Consider the following 17,133-nt stretch of genomic DNA (forward strand, 5'->3'; position numbering starts at 1 on the left):
TAAGAAAGAAGAGGTACAGCCTTCCAAATTTAACGGCAAATAGTTGCCTACGCCTACTCTTTGAACCGTTAACTTTTTGCAAGACATGTGTCTACCGCGACACACATTACATGAACGATAAGCCAATCAGTCGAGTATGTTTGCATCTGAATTATTTCGCGAAAATATCTTTAGAAAATGGACGTGCGATAACATGATCTTGATATCTATAACCGAATGATAATAAATTGTCTAACAATAAATAAAATTAGAAAAAAATCAAGTGCACACACTTTTTTATGAATAAAATGAGTACATAGTGAAGTGTTTGTTTAACTGTGTTATTTATTTTTTAAACAGTGTACCCTTTGATATATTTATTGTACTCAAGTGCTGCAAAATGACCCAGAATAACAGGGTGCAATACTGGGCGGCTTTCGCAGGTGAGTATTTTTTACGGCTTACCCAAAGGTAAAAACGGGACTCCTTTGCTAAGACTTAGCTGTCTGTCCCTCTGTCCGTCTTTCATCAGGTTGTGTCTCAGGAAAATAATTAGACAGTTAACATTTTTACAAATGGTGTATTATTCTTCCTATGGTGAACCGATACACCAACGTCATTTTCTGGCCGTTTCATTGACATTAAACCCTTCGTAGGTCCGACACGCACTTGGCTATTTTTTTTCTATAGAAAGTAGGTGTAATTTAATTCATTGCTAGTTAATATACTATGTTCCTATACTTATAAAATGATTTGTTTGCCATATCAAATGAGGATATGGACGAGTTTCTGATAGATAACTTTATGTAGCCCTACGTAGCCGTGATAACAAGGGCCGTGACCTTTGGGGATATTGCGAAATTATATTAAAAAAGTAAATACTTTTTTCATTAAAATAAATAAAATAATGTGGGAAGAGTTCTTAAATAAAAGAATTGGTTTTAAATAACTTTGTTGTATTGTATGTTAATGATTCTTGTATTAATTTGTATCTGATAATAAATTAACGAATATATAAATACGAACACCCAACATAACGTTGCCTACGTATCGTAAAGGGGCACCTTGATTAAGTTTTTGCATAAAACTAATTTTGTCTCTAGTAAAATATTGCTCACTCAATCATAATTATTGTACCAAACAATCAAGTGTTAAATATATATAAAAAAAAAACAAATTGGCTATTGGTCGTTTTTTCTTTTGCTTTTAGGATTCCGTAGCCAAATTAAAAAATCGGACCTTATTACTAAAACTTCGCTGCCCGTCCGTCAGGCTTTATAACTTGAATCATGTTTATTTATTTACATGTTTAGGTAGGTATATATAGCTATCCAGATTAAATTTTCCCAGATGATGTATTTCTGTTGCCGCTATAATAACAAATACTGAAACCTAATAAACAAAATACATATTATGGGGGTTTCCATTCTAGAATTGGGTTCTTTTTCTTTTTCTCTTTTTAAAATAAAAGGTACGGAACCCTTTGAGCGCGAGCGTGACTCGCACTTGGCAGGTTTTTTCTTTACATTATAATTTGAAGGTCGCCTGGAAAAGGTCAATGAACAAGTCACTATCAATTATATTCAAATACTATGGAGTTTACGCACGCACACATATACCAGAAGGTATTATAGATATTTACGTCCATCGAGCTATGAAGGCCCAATTAATCATAGTCAACATCATGTTTGATATCAGGCCCGGGTTCGATTCCCGGGTAGTGCAGGGTTATTGGGTTGTTCCAAAATGTAAATGTTTTTTTCTCTTACTTATTCGAGCATCATGTTTATGTCTTTCAGTGGCAATAGCAACTATGGCGACGAGTACTGCCTACTTCTGGACCGCTCCTATCTTGCCAAAGATTCATAATAAGGAAATAAGCCTTAATCTTACAAGTGTAAGTATTTATTTAAATTAATCTTTCCTCGATTTATGAGAATTTTGAGACAGAGGATCGAAGCCTGCCAAGCCTGTTTGGTTGTTTGAAAGAATTACAGCGGTCCTGGTTTACAAAGCTCAAGAAGGAACATGGTGGCTTTTAATCAGTACGTTTTTGACATTTCCCTACGCTGCACTGTCACACTGTCTATTGATGATTCATCAGAAACACGACGATGCTTATACACGGAAGTAACACAAAAGTAACATTTGTTGGTTTCTGGCCTATTGTAAATCTAATAAGACGACCATAAACTGTAAGATGTACCTAATTAGAAGCGTTCTGATGAACTCAACACTTCTTTGACGATAGATCATCTTTAATTCAGTGCCTATTTTCTTATATTATGTAAACAATGTTTCCAGAGCGAGATCTCATGGGTTGTTTCGATGATAGCACCAGGCATGGTTACTGGCAGCCTGGTCGCCAGCTCAATCTCTGACAAGTTTGGCAGACGAGCCACCCTCTTATCCAGCGCTGCACCTTTTGTTATTGGGACAGTAAGTATACCTGTACCTAACGTACCGATATACAATTTAACTAGGTATATGTGTTATGGACCAAAAAGTCTTGCTATAAGTATTATCAATCATGGGAAAGTGTAATTTTGACCCTTTTTTATTTTTGTAACGGCTGAACCGATTTAAATGACAAGCATGGAGATAGTTGTAGACGACTATAGAACGACGTTTTATCTGTGTATTTGACACGTAGTTTCCTCCGGACATGACGTGACGATAAATGTAGGCAATTCTAATATTCAATAGATTGGAACATTGGTCCAAAAATGTAGAGGTAGACTTTTGAGATCTTATTGTTAGTCCGTTCCAGGTTTTCGTGGTATATGCTTTGAACACGTGGTTGCTGTATTTCGGCCGATTCTTGTGGGGAAATGGGACTGGTATGATTACAACGGTAAGTATTCAACCTTTCAAGATTCTTTTCAGCAATTCAATTAAATAACGCTTATTAAATGCATCTTCATTTCAGGTATCCAGTGTATATTTATCAGAAATAGCGGATAAGGACATAAGGGGTACATTGACAGCTGGCACTAGGTTCATGTTCAGTTTCGGAGCCCTAGTGGTGCTGGCCGTAGGTTCTTTCGTGAGCTATCAAGTCCTGAGTTGTTTTATGATAGTGCTTCCTCTATGCTACTTCATCGCCTGTTGGAAAATACCTGAATCTCCGTACTATTTGCTTAAAGAAGGGAAGGTAGATGAGGCCAGAAAAGAGCTTGTACGTTTAACTGGAATGAAAAATGAAAAGGTAGGTACGCTTAAACAGTAAAAATATTATAACTTAGTCCATAATGCCATATAAAGTTGATATACCTAATAATATTTCCACCCCACAGATGTTAGAAGAAAAGTTGTCAATGATGAGATCTGATGTGAGGAAAGAAATGCTACGATCTAGTTCAGTCAAGGAACTCCTAACTGGCAAGCAATATAGAAAAGCAGTCATTGTGACTACTGGTATGTTATTTTCATTAAGAATCAAATAAAAGATTGAAGAATAAAAAATAATTAGAAAAACCTTTTTTCCCAGGACTCAGGGTTACTCAACTCATGGCAGGCAGTATACCAATTCAGCAATACTTGGGACGAATCATTCAACAAAGCAACTGCGGCTTAGAAGTTTCAACGGCACTCATTATTTTCGGAGCAATACGATTTGCAGTAGGTCAGTAACAACTTTCTAGTGATCTAGTATGCATTGGACTTAGTTCAAACTACGACAGTAAGTCTAACTCCTTGGGCTCAAACTAGAATCTCCAAGACTTACATTCATGAATGCAAATGAGATTACAATAGTTTTGGTTCGTAAGGAGCTTATGCCAAAGGATTTAATGAAATCTGTTTGTTTTCAGGTTTGGTATCACCTGTTATAGTCGACAAGATTGGCCGTCGGCCATTGCTCATATACACTTACATAGGATCAAGTATTATGCTTGGAATGGTTGGATCATACTTCTTTGTACAAAAAGTTGTTGGAATCGAAAATGAGTCGTCGAATCCTTTCCGTTTTGTCGTTTTTATAGGAATAGTTTGCTCTATAGTGATATCAAGTATGGGTTTCGATACTCTGATTTTCATTATTCCTTCTGAAATATTTCCTATCAACGTGAGGTCTGTTGCAATGACTGTGTTGAACATTTTCACGGCAGTAGTGACTTTCGTAGCAGTAAAGGGCTATCAGATAATGGAGGATTGGACGGGACTGTATGGTGTATTCTGGTTTTATGGCATCACGGCTTTTAGTGGAGCAGTGTTCACTTACTTTGTAGTTCCAGAAACGAAAGGGAAAAGTTTAAGAGAAATACAAATAGAATTACAGGGAAATATTTACGATGATGATGCTGATGATGCTTTGAAGAAAGAACTTGAGCCTGAGGAGAATATTAAAGAGAACAATGAGTTAAAAGAACTCGCATGAAAATGATTGTTAGGTGTGTACAAATGTCAAACTCGTATATAAAGAACGCTGTACCTACTGTGTCAAATTGTTATTCTCACATTAGGTAATCGACAATAGAAATACTGAACTCAGTGCCTGAAATTGTTGGTTTAGAGATACGAAGATAAAACCGACGTACTCAGTTAGCTGTTAACAAGTTTCACTAAGTCACGGAATACCCCAATTAAAATTCTTACATACTATAGATTTAATTTTATTTACCTTAACTTTACTATAATTCACTTTAATTAAGTAGCATCTCTGAAGCTAAAAAAATCTCACATTGCGTTTTAGGTTTTAGGCTGTGATAACGACGTAAGTACCTTGAGTGATTTCTCAATGACATCTAAAACAACAAAACATCAGAAACAGAAATGCTAAGTAGAACAAGATCTTACGTTTAATGTCCTATCTTATCTTGTCCGTGCGAATGTTTTAATATTTATATCTCAAAATCTTTTACTGGCTGAAATGTTATCTCCTGATAAGAAACCGTTAGAATTTTAGGATGAAATTGTAAATTTTGTGGTTCCAAAATTTATTGTTTTAAAACCGCGGCCAACAGTAGTATAAAAGCTTAGGTTAAACATCGTGAAGATGACGAGCTACCAAAAAATGTAACAAAGATTCTAAAACCCTTACAAAAATAGTTTTAACACTTTCAATTCATATCCATAATCTAGCTTTTATCTCAATTACTACTACTACTACTACAACACTACTAGGTACCTCTACATTGGGAGTATCATTAATATATGAATCGTGAAAGAGAAAACACGTGTAATTTTTTAAATTTAAATAAACACCGATATGATTCTTGGCAAAAAACTATGGCAATAAGTTAATGCAAGTGAACCTTGATGGAAGCAAGGAGTATTCTTTCACTAATTAGATTTTTAGTTCGTGAATACATTTGATATTGTGGAATGGGGTTCGAAGATTAGCGCAATATTTAGTGGCATCTGCCGGTGAGTTTTTTATTTTATTAAATGAGATTAAATATGTTGGGATGGATTAGTGTCGAAGTACACGACTATGACTTTGTAGCTGAAAAATGTGAACAAGTCAGATTCATATTTTCGAAACAGACAGTTACAGAACGTTGCTCTTGGTACATTGTTTATTTGTTTGTTTTAACCCTAAGAGTACTTGCACACTGTAGCCTAAGCAGGCCGACAGTTGGTTGTTTTTTTTTAAAGAAAATCGTGAATTCAATTAAAGTTTTTAGTCGGTCTGGTACGGGGCCAAAACAATATACATAGTTGTTTTGTGCGTACTGCCATTCGTTTTCATATTTATCGAGCGTCCGATTAAACTATTGACCGACTCAAAAGATTGCAGTGTTCGGGTACTGTAAAGGCTCCCAAAGTACTGAAATAATTTGAAAAAATATTTCACTTAGGATTGAAATAGTATCTCAAGACTTTGGAAAGTACACTATCCCTATAAGGAGGCCCTAGAAATAATATTCTGTTTAATATTTTCTTTTTTATATTTCCAGTGGCGCTGGCCGGTGTGACATTAGGAGTTTCCTCAGGCTGGACCACCACAGTTCTACCTAAGTTCCACAACAATGAGACCAGGATTTACATTACTGACGTAAGGGATTTTATACATATTTAAAGGGAAATAGCTTTTGTGCTACAGTAGGTAGGTAGCTGCAGATATAATTTGAAAATTGCTACGACAATTTTTCTAGACAATAGGGTACGGCAATCTGATTAAACTCTTTTTGTTTCTTACTACTCTATTAGGTTAGACTGGAAGCCGACCCCAACATAGTTGGGAAAAGGCTCGGAGGACGATGACTACTCTATTAGGCCGACACACGTACCTATGTTTATAAATCACCGTATACATACATCCATACTATTTACATCCCTATGTACGCTGCCGCGCTGCCTATATCCCTTATGTACGCCTCTTCTCCTATGTACTCCCTTTATATGCTTTCTCATGTATTTCCTTAAGTTCGCCCTAACTATTCCTTTACGTAAGACCCTAAGTATTCCCAATAAAAATGAATGTGTATGTATGTTTGCGAATTTTTGAGGTCTGGATCGTGTACAACAACCTTTTTAAAAACAGCTTTTTGTCCTCATGTATAGTCATCTGTCAAGGATACTGCTTCATACATCGGGAAACAGATTTCGCATTGGCTAATAAAACTGAGGTGATGATGACAATTTAATCTTTGACACAAATCTCTTGTGGACTGACTAAACAAATGTGATGTGACAAAAAGAACTGGGTCATATAAATAGTACTCTACCGGCCTTACTCGCGTAATTACTTCGATTTGGCAACTAGAAAATATACCTACAAAAATGTCGAATAAACTTAAAAACATGGCGGTGAATGAGGACAGCAAGATTAGACCAATAAACCTATAACCAAATAAACAAAAACCAATCCGATATAATCTTTCAGAAACAGCCTAATAATCGATTGCGATGGCTGAAATTTTGTGTGTGCAACTAACTTACAGTGCATACGAACCATAGACTTACGGTTTGACTGACGGTTGCTAGAAGATATAAATACATAACAATAATAGGACTAGGAGGAGGAATATACTTGTTATTAAAAATCTACATTATCTTTTCCAGCAAGAAATATCATGGGTGGCGGCTATCGCATCTCCTGGCTACATGACTGGCAGCCTGACATCCAGTTTTATTGCTGACAAGTTCGGTAGACGATCCGCCATCTTGAGCAGTGCTCTGCCCATAATTATAGGAACGGTAAGCATTTAAAAGATGAATAAAAAGTTTTAAAAAACTCTCAATCATTGTCTTTATATGCCTAGAAGTGGAACGATATAAAAAGGCTGATGATGATGATGATAAAAACTTTTGCCTTAAAGAAGAATTATGAAATCAAATCCTTTATTATGGCTTTCTGTATGGATGTTAACATGTTATTTCCAGATTATGATTTTGAGTACTGCAACAGTTTGGTGGCTGTATATTGCGCGGTTTTATGGGGCATCGGTATGGGTATTATTGGAACGGTGAGTTTTAATCGAAAATCATATTAAAGAAAGTAGCCAGAAGGAATTTTGGCCTACCGATAATGTATCCGAGTTCCATTTAAAAATTTCAATAATAGAGTCAAGCTTGAAGAGGTTTTTGTGAAATAACATTGAATTCTTCTTTCAGATATCATCCATCTACTTAGCGGAGGTATCAGACAAAGAGGTCAGAGGGACTGTCACCTCCTCATTTCGCTACATGATGAGTTTTGGCAATTTCCTCACCATGGCAATCGGATCCTTCGTCTCTTTTGAGAATATTACTTGCTTGTTATTGGTTCTGCCGCTAGCTTACTTCAGCGCTTGCTGCTTCATTCCTGAAACTCCATATTACTTGTTAAAAGAAGGAAAATTAAAAGAAGCTAGAGCGGCACTGTTGAAGTTGAGCTCCAATAAGGAAGATTGGGTAAGGGATCACTATTCTATTTTACTTTTAAGTTGGAAATACTCAATGAATATTACAATGAATGGTTGTTACAGGTAGTGGAAGATCGGCTGTCAGCAATGAGATTGGACGTTAAAAAGGATATGCAAAGCTCCAGTTCCATTAAAGAGTTATTTACTGGGAAGCGGTACCGCAAAGCATTGATTATTTCTATTGGTTAGTATTGCTGGTGGAAATACGTTTGAGCTGCGAACTTCTTGGAAATTTTAAGCATTTGCAATAGGACGTATTCAGAGCTTCGATTCGTGTTATTCGTTCAATGATGTTTCTCAAAATTTTAGAATACAGTTAAGCTTATAAGAGCTTTATAGTGATCAAATAATAGTGATATTATAAAACAGCTATATACATGTGGGAATGTGTTAGGATCGCTCGAATTCGTGAAAAGTGATTCGCCGATAGCGGGCCAAGTTGCGAATATATATTTCACAATTGATGTGCACGAATAAACATAATTTATTTTCAATAGGCTTGAAAATAACTCAAATCATGAGCGGTACGCTTGCCATCCTACAATACTTGGGCCGAATTTTTCAAGAGAGCAACACGAATATTAATCTTTCGACTGCTTTGATGGTATTCGGAGCAGTCCGATTTATTGTCGGTAAGATATACCTACCTTATTTAATTTTATGGAGTCGAGCGTCTTTTGTCATCTTTCATCTTGTTAAATAAAAGTTCATTGAGTTTAAACAATGACTGATGATAATCTCTATAAAAGGTTGTTCACTTTTTTACACAATTAATGTTCCATTTTCTCATGACTCATTTAAATATTTAATAATTTTATGTTACCTACCTATAATTGTTTTTTTTTTCAGGTATTTTTTCATCCGTAATAGTGGACAAAGTTGGACGACGACCCTTGTTCATATCCTCCTACCTGGGTTCTAGCATGGCTCTCTCCACTATTGGATTATATTTCTTCCTACAACCAACCTTTTCTATATTCTCCAGCTACATCCCGTTTTTCGGCCTCATGATAATATCTACAATAATATCCATTATTGGCTATGATACATTGTGCTTTGTGATCACTGCTGAAATATTTCCTCTCAATGTCAAATCAGTCGCGATGACGTTTCAAAACATATTAGGGGGGTTCTTAAACTTTTTAGTTGTGAAAGGGTACCAAGAAGTCAAGGATGTCGCTGGTCTGACTGGAGTGTTCTGGTTCTTTGCCTGCTCATCTCTAACTGGTGCTGTTTTTTCGTTCTTCTTGGTACCAGAGACGAAAGGAAAGAGTTTGAGAGAAATCCAAATAGAGTTACAAGGAGAACTGTATGATGAAGTTGATAAAAGTATTCCTAATGGAGTCGTGAAAGATGATGATGATGCTACAGAGCTGAAAGTGTTGAAACCTGATAATACTTGAGATCCTCGAATTAAAGACCGTGTTAGAGATGATCAAGAGAACTAAATTGTATTCAGTCTGGTAGTGGGTAAGTCAACTGGCATGACCCTCTCTATTTACTTTTCATGTAAGCTATTATTTTGATTTAATATGAAAGATAGTTGTGAAGCAATGATATCTTGTATCATATAATTTGTAATTGCTATTACTTGAACTCAATAAAATATCCTTAAAAGTTGTCTATCATTATTATTTGAACAGTCCCTACGTATGCAGGCGTACTAACAAACCGCGGTTGTGCAAAAATATTCGAACCGAAAAATGTCACAATGTAGCAAAACTTCACACTCACGTTCCGCAGATTGTATTGTTGGTTCCATGTTCCATGCATATTGGACTCAACTGGATTTCCGAAGTCAATGGCACTCCGTAAACATTGCAGAATAAAAAACAAAATTGAAGATTCTAAATCCAAATTCGAAAAAAAGAAATGAAGATTCTAAATTCAAAATCTGAAAAAAGCATTGGCATGACGAACACATGACCAGTAAGAACTGGTCTTCATTTGTTACATTGACAAAAAAAATAAAGGCCTTACGATCGTAACCCTCCCAACTTCGGAGGTCCAGAATCGATGTCCTAATTACCTAACTGAATAATTCGATTACCGCACCATTTATAAAACGTGGGCCGAGTTATTTTTACGGACTCATTTAGAAGGATTAGGTTCGCTGTGAGACAGATTCGATTAATGCGTATGAGGTTCGATGTAAAGGATATTGATGATGAGGCAAGGAAGGGTTGACAGTTTCCACACTTGATCGACAGCCCGTTAATTGCTATTTTGAATGTGTAAACACCGATGTCTAGAGGCTTGATGTCCATTTATTGGGTAAGTGGAGAGATTATTTAGAGGTAGATCTAGGTAGGTTACGTGTGTGTTGAAACAAAGTTGAAAACGTAGCTTAAATAGTTCCTAATTCACTCTTATAGATCATAGCTGGATGTACAAAGTTTACATATTTCTTCTATCCTTGCTAATATATGTATATAATCGCTTCCTTCGCATATAAACAGATTGGCAATTGCAATCCATCAATTTAATGACCTCAGTGACATCATAGCACCCACTGAATCCAATTCGTGCCTGCTTATGAGAGCCTACAACATAAACGTCTTTCAAACACTCGAATAATACCAGCTGTCTACTCTGGAAGCACTAGTGGTGTGCCGTGTCCCACAAATATTTATCGATAGTTTAACCACGAACGTGCACCGCTTAGCATTACTGTCACGTCCCGTCGCATTGGGAATGCTATATTGTGCGAAACAATGCTTCTGTATCTAGAATTGCGTAATGGGGAGGATGAATAGAACTATTACGTTTCCAGAAACTGATTTTGGTTCAAAAACAATAACTGCAGAAACGGATGTCCTGACTATAAATATATCTATATAGATATTGTTATAATAGATATAGCTATTTTTAATAGAAGTTATATTTATGTCTTGGATGTCCGTGTTCCCAAAAGATAAATAAGAAATATCTACTGGAACTTGACTTATTTTCTGATATCTGTTCATCGTTCGCATTCAAAGAATCAATAAATCTTATTGAATAATGAAATAATATTGTTTTATCGATACGTATTCTCATCATTAGTATTCACACTACATGCTAGGTTAGGCTGAGGCCATTGACCTCACCAATTGTAGCAAAACAATCAAGATACATCTTGAGTGTCTAGAGCAGTTTCCTAAATAGCTTCTAAGACCTATCTAATACAGAACCGTATAAAAAGTGAAGCAGTTTAAGATAACGAACGAAGATGGACACCTTCCCTTTCTTTATTTCCCTCGTGCCCACTGATCTGTTTTTTTGCAACGCTAGAGATATTTTTTCCTTTGTTGTTTTGAGAATAAATGCTCGATAGGTACCCAGATAAGGAGCTTTGACAAATCACACTGAGCCGCCGTCGGCCGAAAACGTGTGTTATCATCGAAATCGTTTATTGTATGTATGTGCTATTAAGGCCTCGACTTCTTGGAAGATATTTTGGCATATTGAATAGATAGGTTCAGTTCGTTGGGCCAAGAGTGTGAAAGAAAGGAAATACGTTTTGAGGTGTGTTCGGTTATTTGGTTGGATAACTGTGAAGGAAAAAGTGTATTTGAATAAAAATATTTTTTTAATATTTATGAACTAATATAAAAATAACAATGAATTATAGTTAAGCAAGTGTAAGAAAGTACCTATTCGTGCTCGACCTAAAACAATGAATAGATTATTTTTGAGGCCAATATTTCTCAAAATATAAAATTTTTAATCTTCTTCTACCTGCTTTGAACCATAAATTAGTCAAGTGCCTTAGAATAAAGAAGTATTTAAAAAATAATCAAACAACAATTCTGTCGCTACTCATCTTTGTCCACGGCACACGGAAAATGGACAGTTATATTTTTCTTCCGTATTATTTTTCGAAAATCCAATTATCGTGAGCTGATATACGTTTTGGTACTTATAAGTTATAAGTAATGTGCAAGCAAACTCGAGGGAATCAATAATGCTTGGGAGTAGTCGAAGATTGGGCATCTTAGTTGGTACCTACTTCAAAATTATATTTGGACGACGAATTTACGGAAAATAATAGACATAATCAAGAGGAGGCCTAGTTATGCTGGAATTCTATAACCTAGCTATCGAAAGTTTTGCAATTATAGATTGTTTAACATAATTTGTGTGGAGGTAACGTCAGAATACAATATCTGATCGTAAAACGACAGATAGGTAAGTTATGGAAATCACATGACCTTAAACAAAAATGTCTAAACTTTGCGACTTTGAACCTCGAATTTTGGCGATTGATTTACAGCTTCGGTCCCATTTACAGTGACGCAAAATCTATTTAGGCGAAAATTCCCCATATCGGTTGTAGTATGTAGATTGAGTGTGGCCTGACTAAGTAAACGCAATATCTTGCTTAATTGAATTCAATCCGCGTCTCCATGGCACTGTCATAATAATTCGATTACCTTCTAATTTATGTATGAACTGGGTGTTATAATGATCAAAATTATAATTGTGGGGCTTTCGTTTCAGAGTAGATTGCCCTTAAAATGATGGCGCCTAAAATTGTTTGTCTTATTACAAAAAAAAAGGATCAATAATATTGGATTGTATTTTAGAATCATCATCTACAAAATACACACGTGTTTTAAGTATTTTAAAACAAGCATCTTTCCTCTTGGGTATTATTTTAAATTGAGACATATAAATGGCAACAGAAGGATCAAAACTTTTCTAACGAACAAAATAAGACGAATTATTAACAATATTAAAACAGAAGTTTACATTTTCCGTATCAAATGATTGGAAAGATATTAGAGTATTTTCCCTTGGGCTGTGAAAAATGCAAATTGCTTCGTCTGAAGGGTTTTGTGGGAAGTCCAGTTAACCAAAGTTAACCTCCCATTATTTCATGGCGAAATAATTTCCGTTTTGCTATCGGAATCGTCACAAACTTTGAGTGAGGAGCGAAACAAATTCGATTTGTTAGGCGTTCCACTGTCAAAATAAAATTTAACCTAGTATAGTGAAAAGTCTGCGTTTTCTCTGAAATAATGAATCATTAAAAACACAAAAAATAAATCATCATAGCTTCATTATGCCACTGCTGGGCACAGGCCTTCTCTGTCACAAAGAAGGGTGTTACAAAATAAAGAATAAACAAACATAGACAATTCTTTTTTTTTAATAAAACAAGAAAGTGCATTGCAAAATGGAGTACATTCACCCAAAGCAGGGATACTAGTGTGCAATTGCCTATTCAAGCATTACAAAACTTGTCCTGTTTCGCTGAAGTTATTTTGTTCCACTATGGAGTTCAGGATAGTGGACTCCGGATTTGGCCATCAAAGTTAAAGCGACGGAAAACTGTTACGTTAGGTGTAAACTTTACTCGATTTTTTCTACGATGTACTAAGTTTTAAGTGTTTTATTTACAAGTAATAAAAGTGTATGGGGTTTCGTTTTGTTGCAAACACTATGTAACTATATGATAGGAAAACGTAGGTACATTTTAAAATGGGAAAATAATTTTGAATTCTTCTTCATACGTAGATAATATTTGTATGAAATTCTATCTTCCTTAGACAAAATTCAGCAAACAAAACTTTTGAAAATAGTAAATTAACTTGGTTCCATAACTAATTTGGAAGATAATTTACTTCAAAAACCACTCAAGCTTTCAAGCAATTACACGTAAAGCATCTGCATTCACGTTAGAGCAGAGAAAATGAATTAATTCTTCGCAAATGCACTTCTTGCGGCAAGGAGCTAAGTTTTCATCTATTTATTAGTGTCATAATAACAATTCCCTGGTCGGGCGGTGAAATGCTCTTGCTTTAATACCATTCATTTCTCCACAAAAGATGAGAAATATCTCGCTATGTATTGCGCAGATTAATTGCTTCGTACAGATGCTGGAGATATAGGTACATAAAAAATATACCATAAATAAACAAAGGGCATGATCGTAGTTCTATGATAATCAATTAATGGTTTTGATGTTTGTCTCATTGTCATTAGCAAACCTAATTAAAATTAAAGCAAAAAGAAAAATACTTAATTTTTCTATCCATGCTCTTAATTTCTGTGTTATTTTATTTATGTCATTAAACATATTTTATTAAATTCTTTAATATGACAGAGTATGCTATTGAGAGTGCCTAGTTTAACATTTAAAAAATTGTTACTTAACTTACATCGCAAAACTCTTATAATCGTTCATTACGTATAACTAAACTCGCTTTAAAAAGCCATCCGAATAGCGTTAAAAGTGGTTAGAAACTGCTGTAAAACAAGTAAGTTTTGCACGAAATGCTATGATATTTGTCTATAAAAAACGCATCAAATATACCGGAACTGGACGAATGCAATAACGATGCCTTTCACAGAGTGATTGGCGAAATAGAATTACTTAAGTTGCAGTGCGCTCAAAGAGAATTCAGTCATATATGCGATACTTTTGCGAGTACATACCCGCTTTGTAGTTACTTAGTCAGTGGGTAAATAAAGTTGCCTCTGAGGTCATTTATTTTGAATTTATAAGATTTAAAATTCTATGTTATATGTAGGTATCTATTACCTAACAATAGTAGTAGGTATGTGTGATGACAATGATTAACCCCAAAAGATTTTTGTGTATTTTTTTTTATTAAATGTAATTACATATTAAATGTGCATTTTAATTATACTTAAGTACCTATACTGTAAGGTTTACAATTTCAATGTACTAGAAGAGCTTTTGTAATATGTTGTGTTCACAACGGCTATGTACAATATTGATTAAAGCCATTTCTACCTTTCACGATATTCCGTGAAAGGCCATTCTTTAAAGCTTCCATTTTTTATATCTAGCTGTCGAATGAAAACGCAGACTTTACATTAAAGTACAATAATTCATACATACAACGCAAGTCTTCACAAACGTAGAACACACATAATACGCCACTATTTCCAAGTTCCAATCCGTCATGTCAATCAGAATAAGTCGCCTACGAAATGTGAGTGATAGACGTTCACTGCGCTTCCATTCTCAAAGAAAAGACGATTGTGAAGCAAAGGCAATAAAATGCTATGCATTATGAAACGTCAAAGAAGATTGTTCTGGAAGAAATTAGACCTCTTTCTTCTCGGTAGCGCGGTAAAGTACAGCTTTAATGTAAATATGTATGTAAATGGAAAAAGACGCGAGTATTTCACATTGTGAAAACTTTATCGGGTGAAACGTACCTACTAGAATCAAAGTCGTTAGATCACTTTGGATTAAAGGTAAAATGTGATGTCTTAAAATCAATGATTCTTGACTTAACCTGTGTCGTCTATGAAAGATATGAACCCGAATCAACTCCAATTCAAATCTACTTAACTCAAAAGATACTTAGATCACATTGAATCAAAGTAGGTTATTTCGACACAAAGCAAACACTCAGATCTGAAAAAAATCGTTTACTTACGTAATTTCCATCAAAACGTTTTTATATTTCGCGTAAATCGGTCGTCAACATTAAAAATTAGATTGGTTGGCTCAGTTAATGTATCTTAACAGACGTCTCTCGCCTTAATCTTGGGCTTGCGAGGCTTGGTAAACACTAATCTTTGCAGACGCTTTTCGGTTCATAGATTATGTAGGCACAGAACAACTCGTGTGTGATTTCGTGCCTATTTTTGTGAGTTTGATTCAAAGTCAAATGTCAAAGTCAATTGTTTTTATTTCAAATAGGCCTTCGCAGGCTCATATGAAACATCACATTAGTTGCAAGGTTTTAAAAAGTTGGTCTCATAGAGAAGAGCCGGCATGAAATTCCATGGACACTTTTTTAAAGACGGTCTTATTTGTAAAGCTGGCTTTGAAAGTCAAGTTGATATTTAACTTTTTTATATCGTGACATGGTAATTGTTAAAGACATGAAGCTACTCCCATTGTTGAGCAGTTCAGACTTTAGTAGCTCAGACAGTGTCTTTTGACATGATGTTAAATAGTCACTTCCAGAATACTTATTGAACACTTTGCTTATTGACTCACAAAATTAACAATAGATACATACTAGTCAATTTACACGAGACATAGACATTTACACAGACGAGACATTTAGACAGAACCAACCATAAAGAGCCTATAAAAACTTCAATTAACTTCCAAGCTCCATGCGTTTAGGCACAAAAGTCGTCCTAAAAGCAATATCTCATCTGTCTTGTCACTTTCATCAAAGCGAATGGAACTCCATCCAGACTTATTTCCGGGGGCGCTCGCTTGGAATAAATAAACAGGAGACCGCTTGAATATACAAGGCGAATCTTGATTTTTTCCTTATTGAGCCAAGTCACACTAATCGATGTGGAGATAAAATATACGTGCCTATTTTATTGATCAATCATTATTTTGTGTACGTACGATCAATATTGAAAACAACGCCTGGTAACAAAATTTTGTGTTCATAATAATATTAGCACGGATACAATTTCAGCTAGATTTGCCTGGATGCAAGAATACGCCAATAAATATTTCGATAGAAATATTTTATTGCGGATTTCGTAGAAGTGCTAAGGTTTTCTTTACTTTTGTTACTTAGATACTTAAGGGGTATACTGCTGTGACATAAGAATAAAGTACAAGCAAAACTGAATTATTTATCAATTTAATTGTTACTGAAAAAATTATATCAATGACGCCTATAAAACTGAAATTCAAAAATCATTACGTTCTGAAATGCACATCCAGTTAATACCGGTAATATCCGCACGTCATTTGGTCCTGAGCTATAATCCAGGCATTCAATAAACACTATGGCTAAGCCAGCATTGTGCGATGAACGTGGCTAATCTTCAATTAGTTCAGATGTCAATTATAAAGCTGAGTGCATAAACTGCATGGAGGTAGATATGTGATGTTAATTTCTATTTAACAGGGAAGGATAATATTCCGTTAAACTTTATATGCATTCTTATGTCTTTACCTACACACAGGTCTAGATTTTTTTACTATGTTGGAGTCGATTTCCACGCTTACAGATGCAGCCGAGTCGCATTTGTGAAGCCAAGTTTTATTTATTTACATTGAGCGACTGCCGACCTGTGGTGGCCTAGTGGGTAGACCTATCCTACTTCCTATCTGGCCACCTCAACCGAGGCTACAAGATACCACATCACGCCCGATAGCTTCATATCTCATCTCAATCAATTCAGCCGTTTTACTTTGAAAGAATACTACGAATGAGTGTGGACAGGTATCAAAAACAAAAATGATCTTGTAATTTTAATACAAAAAAATTGGTACCAAACGTCCCCTTAACATACTACCCACGTATATCAATTGATATTATTTATGAGAAACTCTTAAAGCTCCCTAGCTAATGTGAAG

General features: G+C 35.2%; 1 protein-coding gene across 1 annotated transcript; it reads left to right on the forward strand.

Annotated features, from left to right (window-relative positions):
- Positions 1-100: 100 nt before the first annotated feature.
- Positions 101-9,322, forward strand: LOC110371395 (uncharacterized). Its single transcript, XM_064041459.1, has 15 exons — positions 101-422; positions 1,779-1,876; positions 2,284-2,418; positions 2,750-2,833; positions 2,909-3,187; positions 3,276-3,396; positions 3,470-3,604; positions 3,792-4,355; positions 5,880-5,977; positions 6,988-7,072; positions 7,309-7,391; positions 7,540-7,818; positions 7,893-8,013; positions 8,327-8,461; positions 8,679-9,322. Exons 1-15 carry the CDS (start codon positions 380-382, stop codon positions 9,230-9,232), a joined length of 2,814 nt encoding a protein of 937 aa, XP_063897529.1. The 5' UTR covers positions 101-379; the 3' UTR covers positions 9,233-9,322.
- The last annotated feature ends 7,811 nt before the right edge of the window (positions 9,323-17,133 follow it).

This window comes from Helicoverpa armigera, chromosome 2, assembly GCF_030705265.1.
Source record: "Helicoverpa armigera isolate CAAS_96S chromosome 2, ASM3070526v1, whole genome shotgun sequence".
Lineage (NCBI taxonomy): Eukaryota > Metazoa > Arthropoda > Insecta > Lepidoptera > Noctuidae > Helicoverpa > Helicoverpa armigera.

Excerpts from the sequence above, each read along its gene's own strand:
- LOC110371395 (XM_064041459.1), top strand. The coding sequence starts at position 380 with ATGACCCAGAATAACAGGGTGCAATACTGGGCGGCTTTCGCAG. Across the intron at positions 5,978-6,987 it reads CCAGGATTTACATTACTGAC|CAAGAAATATCATGGGTGGC; the intron begins GTAAGGGATTTT and ends TATCTTTTCCAG. Across the intron at positions 7,073-7,308 it reads TTTTATTGCTGACAAGTTCG|ATTATGATTTTGAGTACTGC; the intron begins GTAGACGATCCG and ends TGTTATTTCCAG.